The sequence below is a fragment of the Pelodiscus sinensis genome, chromosome 6, assembly GCF_049634645.1.
Source record: "Pelodiscus sinensis isolate JC-2024 chromosome 6, ASM4963464v1, whole genome shotgun sequence".
Classification (NCBI taxonomy): domain Eukaryota; kingdom Metazoa; phylum Chordata; order Testudines; family Trionychidae; genus Pelodiscus; species Pelodiscus sinensis.
Genome location: NC_134716.1, coordinates 116,026,396 through 116,054,210, shown reverse-complemented (window position 1 = coordinate 116,054,210; position 27,815 = coordinate 116,026,396). Strand labels below are relative to the sequence as shown.

The 27,815-nt window shown below is 41.8% G+C and overlaps 1 protein-coding gene across 6 annotated transcripts in view; it reads right to left on the bottom strand.

Annotated features, from left to right (window-relative positions):
- The window catches only part of DYM (dymeclin), a 322,698-nt gene that overhangs the window by 96,918 nt on the left and 197,965 nt on the right, over positions 1-27,815 (bottom strand). Inside the window, exon 15 of one of the 6 annotated variants that reach the window (XM_075932691.1) lies at positions 18,235-18,399. The exons of the other annotated variants lie outside the window; for them this stretch is intronic. Within the exon in view, the coding sequence (XP_075788806.1) occupies positions 18,235-18,399 (165 nt within the window). The remainder of the gene's footprint in view (positions 1-18,234; positions 18,400-27,815) is intronic. 6 annotated transcript variants of the gene reach the window in all.

Genomic DNA, 27,815 nt, shown 5'->3' with positions numbered 1-27,815 from the left:
CATTAATATTAGTCATTTATTAGCGGATATAAATCCACAACACAAAACAGGGTAAATAAAAGCTAGTGACAACCACTAACAAAGTAGTGATGGTGTTAGCATTGGGGAATGCTTGGCATTCTGTCTTGATGGGCACCAGGCTATAGTGGCAGAGTTCATGTGTTATATTTATGTAAACAAATACATACATTTAGGTAGCAAGTTTCATTAAATAATATTGAAGAGGCAGATTATTTCCCGGGTTATGCTACAGATACAGTATCTATTTGGGATCTGAGAGACTGTTTTAGTGCTTTGAAGAGCGCAGAGAACTCAAAGCTTCTTTCTCTCTCTGCAAAAGTAGTAAGAGTTTGAGCAAGTCGTCTTTATTCTTTACTTGCTTAAAATACAGTATCTTTCACAGCATGTAAAGTAAGTTCCTCACACTAACAATATCCTGTTTCTTCATTGTTATCCAAGAACCTCAGCAAAAGGCAAGAGGAAATGAGTTATTTTTTCAAACCCACACCCTAACTTTTCTCTTAAGAGCCAACTAAATGTCCTATCAGTTCACAAAATCTCTCAAGTCTGAGATGTCTTTGGAATAGTATTAATTGCTTGATTTCTATAACACTTCAAAGCCTTTATCAACTCACTATCTCATTAACCCTCAAAACTTCCTTTATGATAGCTATATATTATCCTCCCTATGTTACCAATGGAGAAGCTGAAGTAAAAATAATAATAAAAAAGTAGTAGTAAAATGCCCAAGATCACAGGTAATCAGGGTCAGGGCTGGAGTTAGAAATATGACTTCCTGATTCCTAGCCCCATGATGAAACTGTCACCAAACCACACCTGTCTCAATTAGTTTGGCATACAAATAGTATGAGATAAGATTAAGAGATACTAATATTTTGTGATAATTATAGATGATGATCAATACCTACAGCACTGAGGATAATTAAGAAGGTCTGAAAAGAGTGAAAATCTTCAAACCAGAGAAAAGTCCTGATGAAAACTACTTTGCTAACCTCTAGACTCTCTCATCCTCTTTTCCCCTCAAGATATCTACCTACCTACCTAGGACGCATATCAGCCTTCCCTCTACTTGTAACAGTTATAAACTGGAAGCACTTGGAATAGACCTCCAGTCTACAAGACTGAAAATGAGTAAGGAAACAATAGATCTGGGATAACGGCACGCATCAGCTCAGGTTCTTTTCCCTTCCCAAATCCAGACGTCTTATTTACACAGTAAATTGTTCATTTGAAGGCAGATTTTCAGCTTGTCTAAAGCTTGGCTTTAAAAACTGTTCACCTGCAGTGAAAATGCAGTGTTATGTCTACAGTCATAAATACTGCTAATTTAGTAATATCATCAGCACCATCTAGTGCTTTGCAGACAGCATCAGTTAAAATTGAGCTAGAGGTGTTTAGTGTGCAGTGAGTTCAAGTGCAGATTAAACAAAGTGTCTCAGTCTATTTTGGAAGGGACAGTTCATCTCATGAAGAGAAAGAAAGCAGCTCTGGAAGGAAGAGCTACTTCCAAAAACAAGCTTTTCTGAAAAATATTATGAGCTGCTTTGGCAGCAAAAGGAACTTAAATATAAAATGCAGAATAAGGCAGTGGGATTTGGAGTAATTTATTTCTTCAACATGTGAGTATGGAAAAGTGCACAATATTAATCCTCCTGCACAGAAATGGAAGACATAATGAATTTCCCCCCAAGAAAACAGAGGTGGAGGAAAAGGAGGAGTAAGGAGAAGGGAAGGAACAGCAGAATGAGAGAGAGAGAAAAGAAAGGTTTCCTCTTTCCCTCTTCTTGTCTGATTTTCCTTTTTCTTCCTATAATGTAAATGCTCAGATAATTAGGCTGCTAAAACCTCCCCTATCAATTTCTACTTCTGAAGTATTGGTGAGTGGGTGTGATAATTTGATCTAACTATTAATTTCACAAAATTCCTGGGATGTAATGAAATTAGGCAAAGGAAAAGGTATGCTGAATATTGGGAATAACCGCTGCTCACTTGTGTCTGCTGGAATGTGGAACAGAAAAATGTTGCGAAGCCCCATCACTCAAGACACTTAATTCATTAGAATAATAATTTGCACTTTTTCGAGCACCCTCTATCTGGGAAATCAACTGGTAAAATATTAATTCGGCCTCATAGCACCACCTAAAGGTAGTATTGTTATCCCCATTTATCAGTGGCAGAATTACAAAAAAGTCTCTGAATTTATATAGTTTAATCACAGGTCTACTTCTGCCTACTCAAGACTAGACTGCACACAACAAATAAGAAACATATAATAGGGAAATAATCCTTCATGGGCAGGGTCTGGGTGGATAGACTAATGAAATGATCATAGTGTTGGGTTTTCCGTAATTAATTTCTGTGATATGTAATTTATATGTCTTATTAATGTACTCAAATTCAGAACAGTTAAAGCTCAAATACACCGGGATCTCCTTACCACATTCTTTCATAAGAATGCTTATGCGTCAATATTGCAATGAATCAATGGAACACCAAAATCCCAGTAGAAACAGGAAGACCTGCCCCTTAAGCCATATATATAACGTTGGCAGAGAGGGGGCTGAAATATCATGGGAGACTTCAAAGTTTCATGCTGCCAGTACTAAAGTATTCTTAGACTTCATAAAAATTATTTATGACAATTTCCTAACTCACGAAGTGTTGCATCCAATGTGGGGGACTGTATATTACAAATCAATTCCCTTTCATAGCAGAACTAAAAATTATTTGGTTGAATAACTGCAAGTGATCATGACTTGACTGCATTTGCTCTATGTAAGCAAAGTAAAGTGCAGACCAGTAAAATAAATATAGTGCTTTAAAGGGATCAATTTCAAAAGGTTTAAAATAATATAAGCACAATTAGTTGGGATAAAGAATTTAAAAAACGGTCAATGATAATTGGAAATGGTTTTAAAACTTTGTATTAAACACCCAAAATACCACAATTGAGAAAGAAGGCAAAGATGTGTTTAAAAATGCAAAGCCAATACAAACCTGTCTTAGAAGGGAAGTGAAAACAGCTATAGCTTTTAAAAAATAGGACAAATAGGGGAAAAAAACCAGAAATCGATGGCAACAAATGTAAGTTAGAAACTATGAATATTGATATATGATTCTAAAGAACACAAGCAGAAATCAATGGCTAACAAAGACAAAGAAAATAAGGAGTTTTTAAAGTATATAAAGAACTAGTCCTACCAACGATATCAGAGTAACACTGGAAATGGTAGAGCCATCAATAGCAATGCAGGAAAGGCAAAAGTGTTCAATAAATATTTCAGTTCTGTGTTTGTTAAAAAAACAGATGATGCATTTATAACTTATGATGAAATACTTTCCATTATAGCAACCAATGAGGACATTAAAAATAGCTACTAAAGTTAAATGCTGAATATAATACACATTTTTGATGCAACATACTTGAGACTTCTGTAAAGCAGTTGGCTTGATTCCACATGACATTTTTATTAAGAAATTAGAATCACAGAAACCCAACGTGCCATACACTAAACAGATTAAATACTGGCTAATTGCTAGGTCTCAAAATGTAATTGTGAATGGTGAATCATGATCAAGTAGGTACATTTTTATTGGTCAGTCATGGGGATCAATTCTTGGCATTATACTATAAATTTTTTTTTTAATCAATGACATGGAAAAAACAAAGTCATTACCAATAAAAATCTACAACAAAACTATTCTGCTGGAAGTCATATTAGATAATGACATTCAATGGTCCCTTCTGCCCTTAAAAACAATCTATAAATCTATGGAATGCCCCACTATAAATCCTAAATGAAAAGAAAGAAAAGGCTGTAGCAAAATTTGCATACATTCTTATTTTATGGTTTATCATTGTACATAATCTAAAGAAAGAGGCCAACAATTCAAACAAAGCTTTGTGGTAGGTGGGTTTTCTGGTGTAAAGAAAATCAGAATAATTAAATTGAGTAAACTGGCAAAGGTCTCATCAGAACTAAACTCTTGCATTTGCACCCTCACAGACTCTCACAAACATACAGAAAGACAATGGTAGCACTGGATCTATACTGCTATTATCAATGCCCCTTTTATAATTAAAGCTGCAATGATTAATCCATCTACTGTATTTATAGTTACATCAATCATTTATTTTTATTTGAAAATGTTTAACTGGATACTCAAGTAGGCTGTGACATTAGCGTTCCAATCTTGCAGCTGAATGCATGTCAGCAGAAGGACTCCTGTGCGAATAAGACTATAGGACTGAGACCCTGGGAACATCAAATTCTAAATTTCCCTGTCTCCCCTGATGGCGGAAGTAAAAAATGACACTGACACTTGGAGTCTAGGTGATGGGGAAGGTGGTTGAGTTAGCAACAGCAGCAGAGAAGAGAGGAATAATAGAAGGTTTGGGGAGGGGCTCAGAGTTCCCCAAATTGAGTTTAAAGCATGTGCCAGAATGTACAGGAAGAGATGAGAGGTTGAAAGAAGGGTCACAGTCAGAGGAGGAAAGGTAAACAGAGTTACTGGAACAGACAGACAGACCGACCGACAGACACACACTTTCTCTTCCTCACAGCCCCCATTTTTAAGGAAAGCAGTTAATTTTAATTTATCAGACCAGTTAAAAACATCAGACCAGTAAAATTTTTGAGTATGGGAATACTCAAGGACTACAGCATTGTTTTTAATAACTTATTTGGTGTGTGGAGACCCAAGAGGTCTTCAGGTCCGCCCTTAGGGCAAGGCGAGCAAGGCGGCTCCCTTGGGCCCTGTGCCTTCAGAGCCCCACACTACCCAGTGCCCACGCACCCAGCTGCTTGCTTGCTGCTCTGGCTGGGAGTCATCCGGTTGCGTGGCGCAGCCTTCCACAGTGTGCTGCTGTGGCCTCACAAACTCTTTGGCAGGGCTTAGAGGTCTTAATAGCCTATAGGTTACCAGGTGGCTTCAAAGAAAATACTGGACACACTTGATCTCAGCTGGGGGGCGGGGGAACCAGACGGGAGGGGAGCAAGGCTGGCTGGGAGGAGGGGGGCAGGAGGGAGAACTGGCTGCGGGAAGCAGGGCAGTGGGAGGGGGGGTCGAGGGCAGTGGGGCTGGCTGGGGGAGGACTGGCTGGCAGGAAGCAGGACTGGCCGGGAGAGGAGTGGGGGGAGAGAACGATCTGGCGGGCAGCAGGACTGACCCGGGAGCATGCAGATCCCAGGGCTCTGCCCATCCCTCGCACAGTCCCGGCAAAGCACGAGTGAGTCCTGCTCTGGGGATTCCATCCCCCTGCATAGTTGCGTACTGCCTGGCTGGTAGAGATGCTCACACAGTGCGAGCGTGTCTACCAGCCAGGCAGTTCGCAACTACGTACTCATACTCCTAATAAGAATAAAACTTACCTAATTAGAAAATATCGGACATTTTATATGTCCAGTATTTTCTCAATGTGTTTCCCGGACAGAACCCTCAAATACCGGACTGTCCGGTTCAAAACCAGACCCCGGGAACCCTAACTGACTACTGGGCCAGAAATTCGATGAATGGGTTTTATGTACTCTTATAGTAATATTCTCTGAATTACTGTTTTTCTCTTTCATTTTCACATGCTAAGGGTATTACTGTCATTTTAAATATGTAATAAAGTTACAGAAATAAATACATTATACACAATATAGAAACTCACCTTAAATAACTTGTATTTGACCATTATAATTCCATTAGAAAAGTACCCCTTAATATAGGCAAATCATGAGAATAGCATAAACACAACATTTTACCTCTTCTAAAGTTTATCCATAAGGTGGTAATATGTCCTTTATGGTAGAGCTGTACTATTTGTTTTTGAGCTATTGTTTAATGCAATGGTTCCCAACCTTTTTTATACCAGGGACTAGCAAACTCATTCACAAACTTTGGGCATGCCAGTAACATTTTATTTGCAAACTTGAGTATTCATTATGCAAATGATGAATATTCAAATATGAAACTAAAATGTTAGCAGTCTGCTAAAATTTGTGAATGGGTTTACCAGTTCGTGGAATAAAAAGCCCCGGCCACCAGAGCCCCCAGTGCCAGCCCTAACCCCCAGAGCCCCTCACCTCTCCAGTGACAGCCACTGACTCCAAAGTCCCCTGCACTCAACCCCCGCCAGTGCCAGTCTCCCCGCCTCAAACGCCTCAGTGCCAGCCTCCTGTTTCCAGAGCCCATTGCAGCCAATCCCCCCAGGTTTCCCCATGCCAGTCTCCAATATTAGCCTTGTCCCCAGTGACAGCCCTGCTCCCCTAGCTCCCTCACTAATAGCCCCACCCCCAGAATCTCCCAAGTGCCAGCTCCCCATCCTGGATGTCACAGTGCCCCTCAGTGTCAGCTCCTCTGCCTCTTAGAGCCCCTCAGAACTAGCCCCACCCCAGCCTCCCATCTGAGAGCTGAGCATAGAGCATGGCAGGAGGGCTGCATGGACCCCGCAGTGTGCCTGGCCCCTGCTAAGAACCACATAGCCAGGCTCCACATGGCTCTTGGCCCCAGCTGAGTGCCGTGGCAGCCGGGTCCCAACTCAGTGCAGCGGCAGCACTCTGCCAGGGCCAAGCATTGCATGGAGCCCAGCTGCTGAGCCGGGGCCAAGCATTGCATGGAGGCTTCCCCTCCCCCGTTCCTACCTCGCCCCCCTCATCTAGCCCTGCTGCTGCCTCTCAGTGCCTGCTGAGCACCGCCACAGCCAGGCTCCACTAGGCATTAGGCCCTGGCCAAGTGCTGCAGCTGCCCATCATGTGGCCCTGCTAGCTGAGCCATGTAGCGGACGCCACTGCGGCCCCAACTCTAGACATAGCACACCCGGTTGCCTGCTAGGCAACTCTCCATGCTTCTGCTTGGGGAACCCCAGCGGGCAGGGCTCATTAGCAGCTGGGGCATGGCCTGGCAGTGTGCATAGGGACCCATTAAAAACAATACTACTCCCTCTGTTGGCTCTTTAGTCACAATACAAAATTATTCTCCAGGTTTTACTGTTCTAAGCTTTGTTGTTTTCAGTATTTTTGTTGCCATGTTGGTCCCAAGATATTTGAGAGACACGGTGGGTGAGGTAATAGTTTTTATTGGTCCAACTTCTCTGGGTGACACAGGCAAGCATTAGAACTGCACAGAGCTCTTCTTCAGGTCTGGACAAGGTAATCAGAAGATATATCTCTCACGGGTCCTATGCATGCCTATTCCAATATGATATATACCTCATCCAGAGAACCAAATGCCCCAACAACAACTGCGTGGTTGAAATCAGGTAATTGCTACTCTTTCACATGAATTCACAAACCCTGTCTCCTTCACCAATAGAAGTTGGTCCAATAAAATATATTACCTCATCCTGCTTATGTCTCTGTTTTGAATTTTTGGAAAAAAAACTCAACGGCCTCCAGTTATTAGTTCAGTACACTCATTTTTATTCATTAAACAAACAGATTCCTTTACCTGGCCCTAGTTTAAACGTAAATGGGGCATGAATAATTGACGCAGCATAAAAACCATCTACAATATATTAACTCAAGTGGATTTCAGTTCTGACACGTAAATGAAAAAGCACATGTGTATCAAACTAGTATGAGTAATAGTCAGTAGATTCCGAAGGTATTGAAAACGGCTAATTAAAGCTAATAAAAACTATTTCTTGCTAATTACACAAAATTGAGTCTAAAGTTTAATCTACACAAAGAAAAAACATTCTTTTTCAACTGAAGGCATAAATGAACATCTAGTTCCTGGATACCTTCTAATGAACCAACTGGCACTCAAATCAGCAGAGAGATCACAGTGGCAAACAACAAAAGCCCTCCCTATGAATTTTACCTTTTGAGTGGGAGTGTTGATTTTTTAAATTTATTTGTAGGTTGAAGGCATGGAAACATTGGGTGGTGATAAGGGTGCTTCGTTGCAATTCCTGCATGGAACATGCCTTCAGGAGGCAGTTGTTCAGGGAAGGAAAAATAATGATGCCCTTCTTTCTGAGTTGCTCAGTCACTGCCACCAGGATTTTGGGAAAGACTCTCAGTGCTGTGAAGAGGCCAAAAGATAAGACTTTGTACTGGTAGGGATTGTGATGTAGGGCAAACCAGAGAAAACATCTGTGACCCGGGTGCATGGAAACATGGAAGTATGCATCTTGAAGATCGAGGGATAAAAACAAATCTCCCTGCTCTAGTGCTGAATAATAGTGGTTAGGGTCATTATTTTAAACGTCTGCTTTTTAACATATCTGTTGAGACCTGTGAGACCAAGAATTGGGTGCCATCCCCCATTCTTTTTTGTGAGAAAACAATAATAGAATCCTTTCCCTTAGTATTGGGTTGGAATGGGTTCTCTGGCCTCCAATTGGAGGGGATGTTGCATTACCTGGTAATATGATAGGTCATGAGTGATCCCTGAAGAGGGACAGATTGGAGTGTTGGATTGAGGATACTGATCTGAAAGAGATGGTGTAACCCAATCAGTTTGCAACACCCATTTATCTGAGGTGATGGTATGCTAATTGTTGAAGAATGGGAAGAGATGGTGACTGAATAGTTTAAGGGATGGTGATAGATCTGGAGATAATGAGTGGAGCTGGATGTGTGAGTGGGATGCAATACTTCCTATCCACTTTTTTGCAGGTAGGTGTTATGGTGGCAGGCATTTAACAGATGGTTTTAGCTGTGTCCATAACCACAGCGTTAATCAGGAGGGTGATCTTTGAGGATGTCACTGATTGCAAGATATCAGTGAGCTCATGCTGGTTTTCTGTAACCTCTTCAAGGGCAATACTGATCTCTGCAGCCACCCTTTTGAAGAGGTGTTGAAAAGTGGTGATGTCGTCCCCTACCATAGGAGGGGGCAGTACGAATGGCTTCATCCAGTGACCATGATAAATTAGTATCTGGAGAGGTGTCTGGGACCGGTGGTTGTCCCTGTGCAGGAGTGGTTTCCTTCTGCCCCCATATAGTGGTGTAGAGGAGGAGATTTATTGTGTGACATATTATGATGGTGTTTGCTGGAGAGATGTCTATAGTGAAGTCCCCATGGGCTCCAATACTGACAGTGTCCTCGTTAAGGCATAAACAGTCCCATCCAAGGTGTACTAGAGGGGAAAATCCCTGGCATTGGACAATCTTGATCGTGACCCTGCTGAGGGAACTGGAGAATCGGTGGACAGGGGAATGCTAAGGTGAAAAGACTGCCTCAATGTTCTCCACGTCCTCGCTTGAAAAATGGGTGGGAGAGGCGATGCTGAGGTATCAGTGTGCCTGCAGAAAGATTGGTGCAGAGAAATGGAGAATTAAGAGTCCTTGAGAAAGAAAGAAAGAAAGAAAGAAAGAAAGAAAGAAAGAAAGAAAGAAAGAAAGAAAGAAAGAAAGAAAGAAAGAAAGAAAGAAAGAAAGAAAGAAAGAAAGAAAGAAAGAAAGAAAGAAAGAAAGAAAGAAAGAAAGAAAGAAAGAAAGAAAGAAAGAAAGAAAGAAAGAAAGAAAGAAAGAAAGAAAGAAAGAAAGAAAGAAAGAAAGAAAGAAAGAAAGAAAGAAAGAAAGAAAGAAAGAAAGAAAGAAAGAAAGAAAGCCCCTGTGATGGGCGGTGCAAGCACGTATGTTGTTGTAGTGTGCTGCATTACTGTCAATGGCAGTGTCACAGGCTTGTCCGATGCCAACAGAAGTGGAAGGCCATTAGCACACCGCCAGTATCAATCAGCAGAGCCATATTGGTAGTAGGTGCCGCCTTCAGTAGTGTGCAGCTAATAAGGCTCCATCGGTGCTAAGTGATGCCATTGCAAGTGAGAGAGGCAACTTAAAGCCTTTTACCTTGGCACCAGAGTGGTGGTGCACCAGTAGCGTTAATGGTGCAAGTGATGCCAGAGATCCCAGGCATGTCATAGGGATTTAACCATGCTGCAGCTGGTACAACTGACACCGAGGTGTTTAGAGATTGCCTGGTGGCCAGAGAAGCCTTCTGAAGCGATGTATGCTATTTCCAAGTCTTCTTGGTCTTGACCAGTTGAGGCTTAGAGTGTGCCGTGGAGGGTTCAGGCAGGGCAAAAGGGACTTCTCCATAAGGATTAATTTTAATTGCAGATCCATGTCTTTCCTTTAACTAGTTGCACTGAACATATTTCTGGGCAACATGGGTTTCTCCCAAGCAATGGACACACAAAGTGTCTATCCAAAAGAGGGACAGTGTCTTTACAAGATATGCAATGCTTAAAACCTGGTGAACCAGGCAAACTAACTACAGGCAGCACCCCAGCTGCTCTGCCCCAGGCGTCCCCAAGTCAGCCGCTGCTGAAACTGACCAGGGGCTGACTACAGGAAGCCCGAGGCAGAGTTGCTCTGCCCCGGGCTTCCTGGAATCAGCCGCTGATCAGTTTCAGCAGCAGCTGACTTGGGGACGCCTGGGGTTCTTAAGTTGAATCCGTATGTAAGTCAGAACTGGCGTCCAGATTCAGCCGCTGTTGAAACCGATCAGTTTCAGCAGCGGCTGACGCCAATTCCGACTTACATACAGATTCAACTTAAGAACAAACCTACAGTCCCTATCTTGTACGTAACCCAGGGACTGCCTGTATAAGAAAAAACTGGGGAAAGGAAAAAATTTTTGAGGCGAAACCTTCATATTTTGTTTTGTTTTTTTCTTGGGAGAGAAGAGGTAGGAGGGAGGAAGGGCCAACTGGGGTAACAAACTTATCTAGGCAATGGAAAACTACTACTTACCTAAAAGTTTCCAGAAAGGGATAGTAGAGAAGGAACTAAGAGGAGGATGCACATGTGTGATGTCAGGGCACTGAAGACACATGAGTCAGGCACTATGCCTGCACAGGTCACAAGGATACTGCTTTAAAAACCTCCGATAGATGGAGCAGGGGTGCACTGATATCTACAGTGGAGCACCCATAGAGGCATCTCTCGAGGAATTAGGTTTGTTTAGTTTAGAAAAGACAAGACAGAGGGGACATTACAAGTTTCAAGTACCCAAAAGACACTTACAAGGAGAAGGGAAACAAAAATTTCTTCTGAACCTCTGATGACAGGACAAGCAGCAAGGGTGGCTTAGATTAGACATTAGGAAAAATTTCCTGTCTTAGTGGTTAACTACTGGACCAAGTTACCTAGGGAGGTTGTGGACTCTCCATCACTGGAGATTTTGAAGAGCAGGTTTGACAGACACATGTCAGGGGTGATCTAGATCAGAGGCGAGAAAGATACATATCGCAGGTTGGATCCAGTCTGAAAAGCCACTGGATCCAGCTTGCAGACCCCATTGCCAGGACCCTAGGTACACAGCAGCCGCTGTTTCAAATGCAGGGCTGCTCCGTGTGCCTCTAGGCTCTGGAGGGAAGGGGAGGATTTGTGTGGTCTCCCCACTCCCAAACCAATCCTCAGCTCCTATTGGCCAGAAACAACCAGCCAATAGAAACTGATCCCAGCCAATCTCTTAGTGCCTATTGGCTGGATACAACCAGCCAATAGAAGCTCTTCCCTCTCCTGGAGCTGAGAGCCACATGAAGGAAGCAGACTGCAGTTTTAAGCCATCTGGGGCTGCAGCAGACAGGGAGCCCAACCTGCTTTGGGGCTGTTGCAGGGCTGCTGGCTGGGAGATGCTTAGGTAAGTACCTCCCTCCTAGAGCCTGCCTCTAGCACCCAAACCCCTCCTGTACCCCAATTCCCTCCCCCAGCTCACCATCCAAACCCTTTGCACCCTCCTGTCCTAGGTTACTACTCCCTCCCAGACACTGTACTTTCTCCTACACCCCTCTCCTCCACCCATACCCCCCTCCAAGACTTTGCACCCCAATCCCTTGCCCCAGGTCACAACCCCTCATTCACTCAAACTCCCTCTCAGATCTCACACCATCTCCTTTACCTCAATCTCTTACCCTGTGCACCCTTCTGCACCATCATAGACCCTGCACCTCCTCCACAGAAAACTGCGGCCGTTGGCTACTTTCCAAAATCATGGAGTGCCCCTCTCATCAAAAATTATTGCCCACCCCTGATCTAGATGGTGCTTGGTTCTGCCATGAGTGCAGGGGACTGGACTTGACTCTCCAGTTCCAGTTCTAGTATTATATGATTCTATTGTACCTCTTAATCAGAAGAGTGAAATAATAACCTCTATTTACTCAGCCCAAAAATAAGAGGACAAGGTAATTTCAGCAGATAACTACTGTCCATATTACAAACACAACCATGTCAAAGAACTTTACTACAACACTGCTCCTGTAGCCAGGTTAAAACAAGATTTCAGTCTTTTGGCATAAAATGAACCTTAACCTTATTTTATAACAGCAGCTAGGTCAGATTATGGTGTATCCAAAATCTTTATGGTGGTTGTATTTCTAGTGTAGCCAGAGACTAATTTTTTTAAAGGACCTTTTCTTTATAGATTTCATCAACCTCAAGATTTACAAATGCTATACAAGCAAACATCCATTCATGGATATGCTGTTCAAGGAAGGAGTTGATTTTACAATACATGAAATATTTTAAATTTAGATTACATTTCTAGTAGAAGAACAGTTACAGATAGTTGTATATACTATCTCTGCAACAAATTATTCATTGTATTTGTTGTAGTTCATGGGAATAAGTATAATGTAACAAGTCAGTAAAAGGAACAATTACACACAAGCTTCAAGATTCCTGGGAAAACAAATACAAATTTGTTCAGTCTTGTGATTCTTTCTTACCTACTTGCAGTTGTGCAAGTTTTTTACATCTGTAAATCACCAGAGCATTCTTTTTTAAAAAAGTCTCAGACCCTAAAGAGCACAATAATTACATTTACATTGTCTTTAGTTTGTGTGGAAATTAACCTCATTTACACAGAGGAAGCAGTGTTTGCTCTTTGTGCTGTCCCATTTAATTTCAACATTTTAATATTTCCTTATGCATAAAACAAACAAAAATAACCCCAAATAAACAAATGCCTACTTTACTACTAAATTCTGTACCTGAAGTTACTCCATCTATAAATTAAAAAGGAAATTTCTGTTCCCCAGATTACACTGTGTCCCCACTAACACCTATGGAAGCTGCTACACCTCAGATACAAAGTATACTGCAGCACTCTAAGTGCTTGGGGAATGCTAATCCCATTGCTCTGGGGGAACACATGGCACTATAGATGAACCCATCAATCATGGGTCTCCATACCATTCTCAATGGGATGGAAAGTCTTTGCCCAGAGAATACATGAAAATACTTGTTTTTAGTCCATGCTAATGTGTCTTATACTCAGACATTTATTTATACAGCAGGCAGCAACATTTATACAAATACTATAATGGTGCAAAAATAGTATGGACTAATTTCTACTTCAAACTACTCTGAATACTAGAACGTGCATATGTAAACTACCTACCATACATGTGGGAGAACAGCTTTCAGAAGAACAGTAACTGGATTTATACTTGCATTTAACAGCATCTATCCAAGCTCTAGCTGTTTTTCTAATAATAGATAATATACAAAACTTGCCATCAACTATAGTTAAACTCTGGCCCCCTGGCTCTACCTCCTGCCCAGTCCTGTCCTCCTCCCCACCAGCTCCTCTCCCATCCCCAGTTCCGCTGCTGAGGGAGCCTTGGCTGTGCAGTAATGGCGGAGGGTGGGGGGGGGGGGGAGAAAGAGAATATGTTAATAGTAAGAAAGGATGTAAACTGCATTCCCTTTTTAAATGCCTTGAGAACAGTTGCCACAGGCTGATAGTGGTCAGACAATACAAGCGATAACCACCAAATACCTCCATCCCCCCTTTTCTTCTTTTACAAACCCATTACTTTGAACTAGTGCTTGTTGTTCAGAAAGTGTGATATAAACATGTTTACAGAGCCATAAAACAAGAGGTCACCAAAGCTTTTCAGTCTCAAAATGCGAAAATAGTGTTCAAAAGACACCAGCTAAAGTACATTTTGAAAAAAAAATTAAATTCAACTTCCATAGGCATGAACTGTGTTAATTTTTCTTAACTTTGTCATTCCTAAAAGTTCCTTAATGCCCTTCCTTCTCCATCTCCTTTTTCTGTGATGAATATTCTCTCCTCCAATTTCAAAAATTAAAATGCAATCACTGCTCACAGTACATGTGCACATAAAATGCCTGATGCTATGTGGTACTATGGAGGGAAGCAACACCTCACAGGAACAGATAGATAAACAGTTTCAGAAGACTGACACGCTATTTATACAGTTTTTTGGTGACTGATCATATTGTCCTTATTCAGGGAAAGTCCCATATACTTTAGTGGGAGTTTTGTTGGAGTGAGGAGCACGCTGCTGTAATACAGTAGGAAGTGTACTACCATGAAATTTTGCTAGGCAATGGATTGGTGAACCATTGTAATTCATTGCTTTCCATCCTCACTTCTGATTTTTGGATAAGAAATACATAATATTTGCAAACTTTAAGATAGAAGCTGACCACAGGAGAAAGTTATTGATAATGAATTCTTGCACTCCCACCCACATTCTCAAGCCCTTTCCCTGACTCTACACCACCATCCCCTAACCCCCCAGCAATGCCAGGTAAATCTGCTAGTTATCCATATAAAAAAGAAAAAGCACCAAAAAAAGTCAGTTGAATTTTTTCATGAGCAGTGTCCTCTACTTGAAATATTTCTGTATTTAAACAACCTTATTTTGTCTTATCTTTGTTTAAAAACAAAAACCAAAATCTCAAAACTTTTGGCTGATATACACTGATTTTTCTAAACTGGTATACAAGTCACATTTAATAAAAAAGTAATGTTAAGTTAGCCTACAGTTTATAAAAATGCACATACTATTTACAAGATTCCAGTATCAAGGTTGTTTCCTTCCACTACACATACTAGTACAGGTTGGACCTCCTGGGTCTGGCACTCTCGGGACATGGGTGGTCCCGAAGGAGGGATTTTGCTGGATCAGGGTCAGTCATTGCTGGCCCCCCACCACTGGTCCCCACTTAGCACGGCTCAACTCCTGGCTTGGCCTCCCAGCCACCTCCCCACCTGCCACCAGTCCCCACTGCCCTCTCACGGCAGTACACAGTCCCCCTGGGGCTCCCAGCTCCACTGCAGAAAACTACTGACCCGCTGCAGGTGCTTCCATCCCTGCCGCAGCAGTATTGGCCCTACCAGCAGATGTCCTGTGGCAATACTAGGCCTGCCAGCCCACAGTCCCGCTGCCAGGACTCCTGCCTCCCCGCTCCCTGCAGCAAACCACTGCTCAGCCACCACGGTTCCTGTCCCTACCAGCCCTACTGAGGCAGCAGTGGCCCCACCAGCACTGCTGCAGCAGCCCCCAGTTTCACCATCAGGACTCCTGGCCAATGTAGCAGCCCGCTGCCTGCCGGAGCCTGCTGACATTCCGGCCACCCTGCCTCTAGCTTTGATGGACTCCTGTGGCAGGGCTCCCAGCTGCTGGCCTAGCTGCAGCTATCCTGGCTGGGTTCCCAGCCCCCCGCAAGACTCCTGCCTCTGGCCATCCACTGGGTCTCTCTGGTCCAGCTACATCCATGGTATTGTCGCACCACAAATGTTGCCAAACCAGAGAGTCCCGTTTGAGAGAAGTTCAACCTGTACACTGATATGTTGTTATAAAATTATTGCAAGTATGGCGCTGTTGTCACTTTTTGTATTTATTTTCAAGAACGTATGTTTTGTAGGAAAAAAATGTACGCCTTTTATAAAGAAAATGCAAGATTTCTTGTCCTTTCCAACATAAGTGTAGTTACTCGAAAGTACCACTGATTCTGCTCATGATCCCAGCACTCAGTGTTGGATCATTTGGATTGCACCATTTGAGAAGAGCTTTACCGTGGTGCTGAATGCTTATTGAAAGGGTCTTTCTATTCTGTACAGGTTCTTCTATTGACCCGCACTACTGTAATCAGAGCACTTTCCATTGGATGTGTGTGTCACTAACTGCCAGCACTAGACCAACTAATCTTCCTACCCCCCCATCTTTGTGGCACTAGTCTTGGAAATAGCTGCGAGATATTAAATGTTTGCAATAGAAGTTTGAGGTTAGAGATGAGAAATTCTATCTTCAAGTAGAATAAATAGTTTATTTTTTAGTGGTTTGGTACATTTAATTTAAAACTAAAGCTTAGCTTATATACCCAAAACCCTACAAACAAACACTCTTTGTGTTAAGGAAAGAACTGCCCACCACTCTGCCTAATCCTCTCCTGCAGTAATCTCTTACTCCTACCTGGCTACTTCCAAGTTGTAACCATCTGGCAGAGCTACTATAAACAGGCATGAAAAGTATCTCAGTATTAGTGCTAGCATCATGATGATGTACACATGCATAAGCAAGGACAGACGCACTGTCAAGAACTGATTCCAGTGCTGCTACTGGTGAGAACCACGAAAATATAAATTTAAGACTGGAAAATTTTAAACTAAACAGTTAGCTATGTGATACTTCAAAAATCCCGAGAGTTATTCAAGACTTTTCATCCTTATGTGTTTATGGAGATTTGGTTCATTCTTAGCTTTACTCTTCTTTCACTCTAGAAACCTGGGTTCCAATCACTGATTGAGTTACTTAACACAAACAAGTCTGGAGATGTAAGTATTTGTTCATATTGTAAAACCAACATGAAAATTGGCATAGTCTTAGAAGAGCAGGGAACAAAAAACAAAACGAAAACAAGGACTGAAATTCTTTGGAAATCTTTGAGAAGGAGCTTGCACAGCACCAGCCTACTTGATGCATGCCTCCAGCCAAAGATGTTACCTGCAGGAGCACCAAAAGTATCCAATTTGGATGTAACAGCTGTTCAAGACATTCTAAATATAACACAGAAGGGGCACAAGTTATTGTGTTCAGCTAGTCTAGTTTAATACTAGTTCAACTAAATGATTTTCTAGAGTTTGGCAGATTAATTAGTATTTTTAATTAATAAACTACAATTAGGGGCCTCAATCCAAAACATGTCCTTTAGTAATAAAACAGATATTTAAGTAACATATAAAATTATTCCATGTTCCATATTAAACTATGTTATCATGTGTACAGGATTTCAACCCTTAGCAAAGCATAACATTTAGCCCAGGAATTTTTCTTCATTATTATTACTATTACTTTTAAGCAATGTCTGTGCATTCTTTAAGGTATAAAAAACAATTGTTTTCTCTTCTTGCTTTTGGGATAGCTAGATATTCATCTCTTGTTAGGATTCTTTGAAATAATTCCCCATCATTATGGACTACTATAAAATTCATACAAACAGAGCTATTTTAACTTGCATGCCACAATTTCTTCTTTCCTTGATAAACAAGATGGTTTAATTTATGTTAACTGTGTGGTCTGTTGCTATTGTACACTTGCTTTGCTGGGAAACTGCATTTCCATTCTGGATTCTTTCCATATTCTGGTCAATTTTGTCATGTAATTTTTCTTTGTTTTCCTAAAACTTTTACCATCTTAGATAATATATTAAATTATCTAACTAGTCAAGAAAGCAGTATGGGTACTGTATAACTATTTTTATTTCTAAAAAATCTTTCATTTATTCTTCCTATTAGAGTTTTACAAATATTTCTTTCTATTTTACTGTTTTTGTGTATGATCTAATGATTCTGGACTAAAGATGTTGACTTTCTATTGTTATTTGGGGTTAATGGCTATTCATTATTCTCCCCGTTATGTCAAAATGTGTCTACAAAATGTATCTAGTCTACAAAAATGTGTCAAAAACAGCAGCTCTCTGGTATAAGCAATCATGAAAATGAAATGAAGTAAAGTTCAAGAAAAGAGAGAAGGCTCTATCTCCATTCCCTAAATCAACATTGTTGTACAGAATAACTGCAACAACTGGACTCAGGCTTGTGTTTAAGAGAGATGCATCTTTAAACTAGCTCTGCAGTCCAAAGCAATTACATAATTATGCAGTATCTGTGCATTTCAGCTGATTGGCCTTATATTTGAAATATTAAGGCACTTTTGGAAAGATATTAAAATAAAGTACATCTCACGTAAAGATCTAAAGCTTCCAAAGCCTACACACAAATTATGGAACGTTATGCTCAACTTATGGAGATATGCACTATACAACCTAATGTTAGGCCCTCCATTAATACCACACTTGTTATAAAGTATATCAAGGATGCCATTAGTTTTAGGTTATTAAATATACAAACAACCCCATTGCCCATTTAATGTTTTACATCTGTTCACTTAAGCATGCAAAGATCAGTCACACACAGCATGCAGCATGCAATAAATGCAGAGCAGAGGTTAATAACCTGGAAGCATAGGATCTGAGAATGTGAGAACAAGTTAAAGACAAGAGTTCCTCTCCATTGTCACTGAGGGTCGAGAAGCAATGCTGCAGCGTGGAACAGTGAGAGTGAGGGAAATACAGTTTGTCCAAGACATATACATATCTCCGCAAGTGGCGGCAGGTATAACTGAAAGACAAGGGTAAAGGGAGAAAAACAGAAAGAGGAATTTTCTTTTAAGAAAGCCAATTAATGTTTTATTCCCAAAGAGGTTTTTGTGCTGACAGCAGAAGATGCCAAACAGAGCAAAGCAGCAGTTCAAACTAAAACAAAAATTAGAAAGACAGAAAGAACTGATAATCCATGTGCTGGGTCTATTACTAAAGCAAACAGAGTTTGCCAAGTTTGGAGCTTGTAAACAAAAAAAAAATAATAAAAAATATAAAGAAATTTTTAGCTGACTTAACTTGGCTTGAAGATATGAACTCATGAGCCTGGACTTGGTTTACAATGTTACCAGAAAAAAAAAAAAAAGAATATTCAACGGAATTTAACTAGCTTCATGGAAAAACACATCTTACCCCAGAGGAGTGAAAAAGTCATGTAGAATTACTGAGTCATTACCTTGAAATACTCATGCATCCTAGAATCCCAGCAGTGGAGACAGCCTATCAGTTATTAAAAACAGCATTGGTCAGTCCTTCCATGAGAAACCTCTTGAAATTATTTTTATGAAATATACACTTGTCTTAAAGTTGGCAGATGGCGGAGGGTTGTGGGAAAATCACTCGGAGATATTTGGCTTTAGTGTTAATACAATGTGGACAGAAACCCAGAAAATATGTTGATCACTCGAGTCAAATTTCATATAGCCTGTGTTAATGCTACTTCACAATATCCTTGCACTCATGAATGTATTAAGAGGACCAGGCCAGCGAACTGTGAGGGGGCACCAAAAGGGGCAACTGTGTCGGGGCCTGGTACTTTAAGAGGGCCCAGGGTTCCCAGCTGCCACTGCTGCTATAACAGCAACAGCAGCGGCCCTGGGCAGCTCTGAAGGGCTGGCTGAGGGAGGCTACCCTGAACCCTTCCCCTTCCAGGGCCCCAGAGATGCCCCCCCCCCTGCATCTTGTCCAGGGCCCAGTGAAGTCTATTGGCCACCCTGTGGAGGATAAGCTGATCAGTAGAAGTTAATCTATAATATACTGTACTGCTATCACACTATCATGTATCATGGTCTCTACCTCAAATGGTTTACAATCAATCTGGCACTTTATGGGCATGTAGCCAGGCCATCTATTCATTGCATATATGTTGCGGTTCACAGGAGGAGCAAGAACCAATACAGAACAACTCAAGATGTGTCTTCATTGCAAATTTAATCTATCTGCTCTGCCTCATGTGCCAATCACATGTGCTAGCCTAGCCCACATGTAAGCAACCATAAATCAAAACTGTGCACAAGTTGCTGTGCTCTCTCTGGTGCTGCACTCACCAGTGTGTGTTTCTAGGACTCCTGGGGCAATATCTCCTCTAGAAAGCAGAGATGTTCTATGTTGCCTTCCTAGTGTATTCAGACCGAACTTGTCTGTGTCTGAGTGTACAAAGGGATTGTGGGCATGTACTAGACTACAGGATTATTAGCACTTAAGTGATTTAGCCTGAATACTAAAAGTGTGTGGGATTACTAGCTCAAGAGAAAGCAGTACTGGAACTCTAGCCTATATCCCCATCTGGTCTGGCTAGCTTGGGTTCAAAGAAACACCAAATTCAGGAAAGGTTGGGGAGGCAGGGGGGAGAGGAGTTAAGAGACAACACCAAAGAGAGAACCCAAGTTAACCCTGAAGACAAGGCATACTATCAATATACAACCTCCCACCCCAAACCACACTGCAGTTTAGATTATAAGTACTTTAAGATAAGGGCTATGTCTTTGTATGTTTGTATAGTTTCTGGCAGAACAGAGCCTCAGTTCTGATTGAGACCCCTGGGCATTATTAATACACTAGCCAATAGCCCATCATCAGACAGGATTTCCAGGTCTCTCCTCCACGTCCTATTCCCTTTCTATCTCTCTCTTCTCTCCTGAACCTCCGGTCTCTTGCTCTGTCTTTCTCTCTCTTTCGCTCTCCTACTGCTTCCCCCACACACTCTCTCAGCTCTCCTCCGCCTCCTGCCTCTCTCTCCATCTCTCTCTTTCTCTTCTCCCTCTGCTGCCTCTCATTCTCTCTCTGCTCTCCTCCGCCTCCTCTCTCCTCTGTCTCCGTCGGGGATGCACGCTCGTCCAGGCTCCACCCCCTGGCCATGTAAGTCACCGCTCCGCCCCCCTTCGCCTCCCGCCATGGTGCTCAGCTGACTTCTGCGCCGCTCAGCCGGGCAGCCGCGGGGGAGCAAGCGGCGCACGCGGCCGTTTGGGCCCTGCACTCCCCATGCAGCACGGGCCACCCAGAGGGAACAGCCAGCATTTTGGGCAACAGCATCGCCCAGAGGGAACAGCCAACATTTCAGCGTTACAGACTCTCAGACATTAGGCTACTATGATATGATAGATAAATAATAGATGGTTGTGGGATTCTCTGTGGCCTGCACTACTTTGCTATCTCCATATTTATGGCTCCAAGACAGGGGTGGAGAATCTTTTTTGGGGCACGGGCCACTGACCCACAGAAAAATCAGTGAAAAGCAAAAAAAAAAAAGCTTTGATTTACCTCTAAATGTCTTCTACAAGCCCAGGAAGTGTTGGCAATGCTGCTAAACAATATTGACCTCCTCTGGTTTGGCAAATTCTCTGGTTCTGCTCTGGTCAGGATCCCAAGGATGAAGTTCAATCTGTATATCTTTTTTGAGATGGTGTGATCTGCACACAGTAGTTAAGGTGTGGGAGTACCATGGATTTATATAGAGGCACTGTGATATTTATTACCTTATGATCTATCCTATTCCTAATGATTCCTAACATTGTTAGTTTTTCTGACTGGTGCTGGACACTGAGCAGATGTTTTCAAAGGACTATCCATGATGACTCCAAGATCTTTCTTGAGTGGTAGCAGCTAATTTAGAGTACATCATTTTGTATAGCTGGGATATTTCCCAATATGCATTACTTTACAATTATGAATATTTAATTTTATCTGCCATTTGTTGCCCAATCACCTAGGTTTGAGAGAGCCCTTTGTAGCTCTTGGCAGTCTACTTTGGACTTAACTATTTTCAATAATTTTGTACCATCTGCAAACATTACCATCTCGATATTTACTTCCTTTTCCAGATCATCTGTGAATGTTTAACAGCACTGGTCCCACTACAGATCTTTGGGGGATCCCCTGTATTTAACTCTCCAGTATGAAAGTTGAACATTTATTCGTTCCCTTTGTTTCCTATTTTAACTAGTTAATGATCATTCCTTCTTATCACAACTGCTTACTTTGCTTTAAAGCCTCTAGTGAGGGATCTTATCAAAGGGTTTTTCAAAGTCCTGGTATAGTATATCCACTAGATCACCCCTATCCTCATGTTAGTTGACTCTCTCAAATAATTTTGATAGATTGGTGACACATGACTTGCCTTTACAAAAGCAGTGTTGACTCTTACACAACATATCATGTTTAGCTGTGTACGCTAATTCTGTTCTTTACTATAATTTCAGCCTGGTACTGAAGTTAGGCTTACTGGCCTGTAATTGCCAAGATCACCTCTGAAGCCTTATTTAAAAACTGGTATTACTTTATCTAAGAATACATTTCAAAGGTTTACTGTTCTATAAAGAGAGGGGGCAAAAGTTGAATTAAGCTACGCAACTTGAGCTTTGACAATTGCATAGCTTAAGTTGAAACAGCTTAGTTCAGTTTTTGGCACTGTCTACACAGCAGGAAGTCGAAGAAAGAACTCTCTTCTTTCAACTTCCCTTACTCCTCATAAAATGAAGGTTACAGAAGTTGAGAATGAGTCGTCCTCCAGCTCACTATTATTTCGAAATAATGGCTTGCAGTGTAGACACACTTTTTGTTATTTCAGAATAACACTGCTGTGTAGGCATAGCCTAAGGTGCCACAGGACTACTCGTTTTTAAAGTTACAGTGTAATACAGCTCTCTCAGACTGTTTTTCAGGGTTGTCTTGTTCTCCCTTTACCAAAATAAAGTATTTTTGTTACCATGGAAACAAATAATCTCATTGGAATGGGCTCAAGTTTAATGTTACACACAAATGCAAAACAGTCATTTTTTCCCCTGGTTAATATATATCAATTCACATACTGGTTACTGTGCTTATATAAAAGCTGTAAACACCTACCTCCTGCCACTGAAGTTGGCATAACATCAAGACGGCTCAAAGTTGTATATGTCATCTTGCAAATAGGAATGTACAGTAAATAAAATTTCTGACTAAAATGCTCATTTACATATACTACCATTAAATCTTGCACCTAATACATATTGGCAGTTGGGTCTAAGCACTGAGAATGCTATAAATGTTTGGTGCTTACCTGGTTATAGGGCTCTTTTCTCCTACTCTTGCCTCCTCAATCTCATACGTTAAGCAATTCACATAAGGCAAAAATTGGCGTTGGGAATTCGTAAGGCAGTAACTGTTCCTTTGGAATCAATATCAAACAAGTACCTCAGCATGAAGCTAGGAGGCACCACTGGAAATGCTCTTTTGGATGAGAAGTAAAATAAAGGCCCTGGCCATTTGTGAATGATGAAAAGATTCCATGGTATTTCTCATAGTTTTTGTTTTTTCAAATGAGAGCACTATTCCTAGTTTACTGGCAAAACTATGATAGTTATATTCTATTTATATACATCTTTCCTACAATTTCAAGAGAATACTGGATTGTTCTTCACTTCTGACCCTAAATTATCAGGTAATTTCCCTGTACGTTGCTAAACAGCTTACATACTCTATGGAAGAGCACTTCTCTGAGCTATTTATTTTTATATGGCATATGGGGTGAAGTGAGGCTTACTAAATTAATCACTGGAAAGCACTGTGAAGTCCTGGAAGGAAAAGACTTATCACACTGCAAAATATTATTTAAATTCTAAAGAAAAAGAAAATAAATGACTTGTCCTACTGAGCATAAGTTCCCACACCCTTGAAGAAATACCATGTTTGTCACTGCAGATCCTACTAAATGAATGTAAATGGCCAGGGATACTCAGATCTCAGTGGGTCAGGAGCCAAAATTAGTGGTCAATATTATTCGAAAGAGCCACAGCAGTAGCTGGTTATAGTATTATATATTCATATTTAAACAGTATGACACACTTTACATAAAAGCAACACTGGTAAATGTGCTAGTAATATATATTTTATTTTATGTAAAGTATCAGAGGGGTAGCCGTGTTAGTCTGAATCTGCAAAAGCGACGAGGAGTCCTGTGGCACCTTATAGACTAACTGAAGTGTAGGAGCATAAGCTTTTGTGGGCAAAGACCCACTTAATCTATAAGGTGCCACATGCATCTGACGAAATGGGTCTTTGCCCACAGAAACTTATGCTCCTACACTTCAGTTAGTCTATAAGGTGCCACAGGACTCCTCGTCGCTTTTGCAGATTCAGACTAACACGGCTACCCCTCTGATACTTTACATAAAATAAAATATATATTACTAGCACATTTACCAGTGTTGCTTGGGCCCTTAAGGAGGAGATAAGGACACAGGGGTGAAGTTGGGGAAGGGGTGCATGAATGAGGGTTAGGGGGGTGAAAAGGGGCTCTGGGAGGGGGAATGAGTAAGTGTGTGTGTGGGGGTGGGGTGGAGCAGAAGGCCACCCCCACCCAAGAGCCAAACCAGGGCTGCTTGCTCTTACCCTTCCTGTCCCTGATCTGGACGCATGGCCAAGAAACACTGGAGATATTCCACAGAGATTTCAACAACCTACACCACACCATCAACCTCAGCCTGGACCATTCTACACGAGAGATCCACTTCCTGGACACCACCGTACAAATCAACAATGGAAAATTAGACACCACACTCTACAGAAAACCCACCGACTCATACAGTTACCTACATGCATCCAGCTCCCATCCAGAACACACCACACGATCCATCGTCTATAGCCAAGCCCTTCGATACAACCGCATCTGCTCTAACCCCACTGACAGAGACCAGAAGCTTCAGGATCTCTACCAAGCATTTATAAATCTCAACTACCCACCCAGAGAAATAAAAAAGCAAATTGAAAGAGCCAGACGAATACCTAGAAACCATCTACTTCAAGACAGACCCAAGAAAACCAACAATAGAACACCACTTGTCATCACCTACAACCCCCAACTTAAACCTGTCCAACACATTATCAATAAACTACAGCCTATATTGGAACAGGATACCATACTCAAAGAGGCTCTGGGAGACAGACCCATAGTCTCCTATAGACAACCACCTAACCTCAAGATGATTCTTACCAACCACCACAGGACATACCACACTAATACCAACCCTGGTACCTTCCCTTGCAACAAACCCCGTTGCCAGCTTTGTCCACATATTCATTCTGCTGATACCATTATTGGACCTAACCAAGTGAGTTATAAGATCAAGAACACATATTCCTGCGCATCCAGAAATATAATCTATGCTATCATGTGCCGAAAGTGTCCGTCTGCTATGTACATTGGACAAACATCTCAGACACTTCGCCAAAGGATTAATGCCCACAAAACAGATATCAGACAAGATCACAAAGAGAAAACAGTTTCTTGCCACTTTAACCAGAAAGGACACTCTCTAAATGACTTAGCCACCTGCATTCTGCTACAAAGACCTTTTACATCTGTACTTGAAAGGGAATCCTCTGAACTGTCATTCATGTTAAAATTCGACACTTGCCAACAAGGACTTAACAAGAATTTGAACTCTCACCCATTACCAAGACAGTTTCCCCAATTATCACCTGTAATACCATTAACTCACAAACATCCCACTCTCCCTACCTTTAATATCATCAATTCACAGACACTTACCTTCCTTCCTCCCCCTCCCCTTCCCCCCCCCCCCCCCCCGCATCCCCCTTCTGTTCTGCAATGTGATTTGTCCTTTTCATATTTGTTCATTTTTTTAATTGTATCCTTTGGTATATACTTTCTTCCACTATTTGATCTGAGGAAGTGGGTCTGGCCCACGAAAGCTCATCATCTAATAAACCATCTTGTTAGTTTTTAAAGTGCTACATTGTCCTGCATTTTGCTGTCCCTGTCAGGGACTGATAGCAAAGTGCACAACTCCTTTGCCCCCTGCACTCTTCAGTCAGTGTGAGCAGCAAACTATGCCCTTTCCCCTCGCTTTCTGATGAAGGGGAACAGCCTGCAATGTCCCCAGATGAATCTGCAGGGTGTGTATGTGGAAAGGAGGAACGTCAGTTCCCCCCCTCCCCCATCCTTCCTAAAGGGCGTCTGAGGCTGGGAGGGCTAAGGAACACTCTCAACCAGCCTCTTTCACCTACCTTGTGATTTTGTCTCTTCTGGTTTTATGAGAAGCAATTCCATTCCAGACACATCCCATTTTCCTGGAACAACCAAATCCTCACTTTGCTTTCAGTTATGATAACAGAAAGCTGTACACAGAATGTTGTGGTCCTAGCTCTTACCATTTAGGAGGAGGCCTTGAACAAACAGAAACTCTTCAAATATACAGTAGAGTTTCTCACAATAAGTAAGTTGTTAATGTAGTGCAAGTTGATAACTTAATTGGCTAACAATGAAAGCATTCTTATTGGTTAATAACTTAGATTGGTTAATAATTAAATCACAGTGTTTTAATATCATATGTTGCAAAGAGCCACAGGCGACACATTAAAGAGCCACTTGCGGCTCCTGAATCTATAGACAATAGGTTTAAAAAAACAAAAGGAAGTACTTCTTTATACGAAGCACAATCAAAGGAATGCTGTGATGGGCCAAAAGCATAACTGAATTCAAACGAAAAATCAGCAAAGTTCCTGGAAGATAGCTATTAACCAAGATGGTTGTGGATACAATTCCACGCTCTGAGTGCCTTTACAGCTCCTGCTGCCAAAAGTTGGGACCGGATGACACCAGACACCAAAGTTTCCTGTAAGCCGTGTGGCCAACCAGATGTTTAATGAACCCCACCCAGAGGCTCAGAGCCTCCACACAGGGAGTTCAGCTAGTAGGCTGGTGGAAGGGGATCCTCTCTCTGAGGAGCAGCAGCAGCATCTGCCTACTACAAGCTGAGGAGATCAAAGAGCAGGTAGAGGGGAGAGATGTGGGAAGGAAGGAGTAAGTGGCTGAAGGGGACTTGCAGGGTAGGGGAGTTTGGGGAGAGGAGGAGGAGAAAGGAATATGTGGGTGGGTGAGTATTGGCATTAGGGCGAGGTGGGGATGGAGAGACTTTTTTGTGCCATGTCCTGCCCTGACACCTAGCTAGGCTGATGGTGCCTGCAAAACTGAAGCAGGATTTCATCCCAGCCCCCAGCTGGGCTGGGGGTAGAGGGGACAGACTGCACAGAGGAAGGGAAAGGAAAGAGAGGGTGTGTGGGTGCTGGCATCTATTCAGTGAGGTGGAAGTGGGGGGAGTTTGGGGTGTCCTGACTTACTTGCTGCAGTTCATATGGGAGAGTGAGACCCCCTCTGTCTGGATTGGAGAAGGGGGGAAGCAGGCTGCATGGAGGGAAAGTGCCAGGACATTTGCATGATAGTATTTCAAACAAAGTTTACATAGGCGTTAATGGCTTAAGGTAAGAAAGAAAAAGATTCTTTTAACAGAATTGTTTTTGGATGCTGTAGATATCTAAAACTCTGATCATAATGATTTTTTCAAATCTTATATTAGTAATTAATTGTATTGCATTAAAGCCAGATCTTTGTTATCTGGTAGCATTCTGGCTCTTATGAGTCAGAAGTACCAAGTACTAGGTGTGATGCTAGTTGTTTTGCAGGATGAAAGCTTATGTGCAACCTCTTTGAAACATGCATCTGTCTACAAACCCTGAAGCCACACGTTAATTTGCTCTGGGACTTCTACTTTTTGAGCTGGTGACACACACAAGGTGAAAGTTTCAAACCAGGAGACTTTTCTCTTTTTACGGGTCTGTTTCACTTGTATTTGTATAGCATGGATCCTATAAGCCTGAGCGAATGTCTTTTACTCAATTTTCCAGTGTCAGTAAATACTGTATTAATATTTGCAAGGACAGCATGACTATTTCTAGTTGACCCAGATTTGTTTAGAGCTCAGCTGCGTGTGGATAATATGCATTTTGGTGTGTTTACTAGCCTGAGTTAGAAAGGATGACAATACATGTATTCCAAGGGTAGTGTTAAATTTCTTTTTATTTGATTTCATATTGAACAAACATTGTAAGCATTGCCCCTTATTAATTATCCCTTTTTAATATATTTTTTCCACACCTATGGACGGTTTAAAATATATATTTTTATCTAGATTTTTTGCTTGTACTAGTGGTGCATGTCCACACACTACCTCAACTCGGTATTGCACATAAGAAAATTCAACCTGCCCAAGGATGGAAAATTTTAGAGGGAGCATTAACAGATCACTCAAAATTGCCATGTTGTACTCTTTCCCTCTGAAGCATCTGGCATTGGCCATTGTTAGACAGCAGATACTGGGT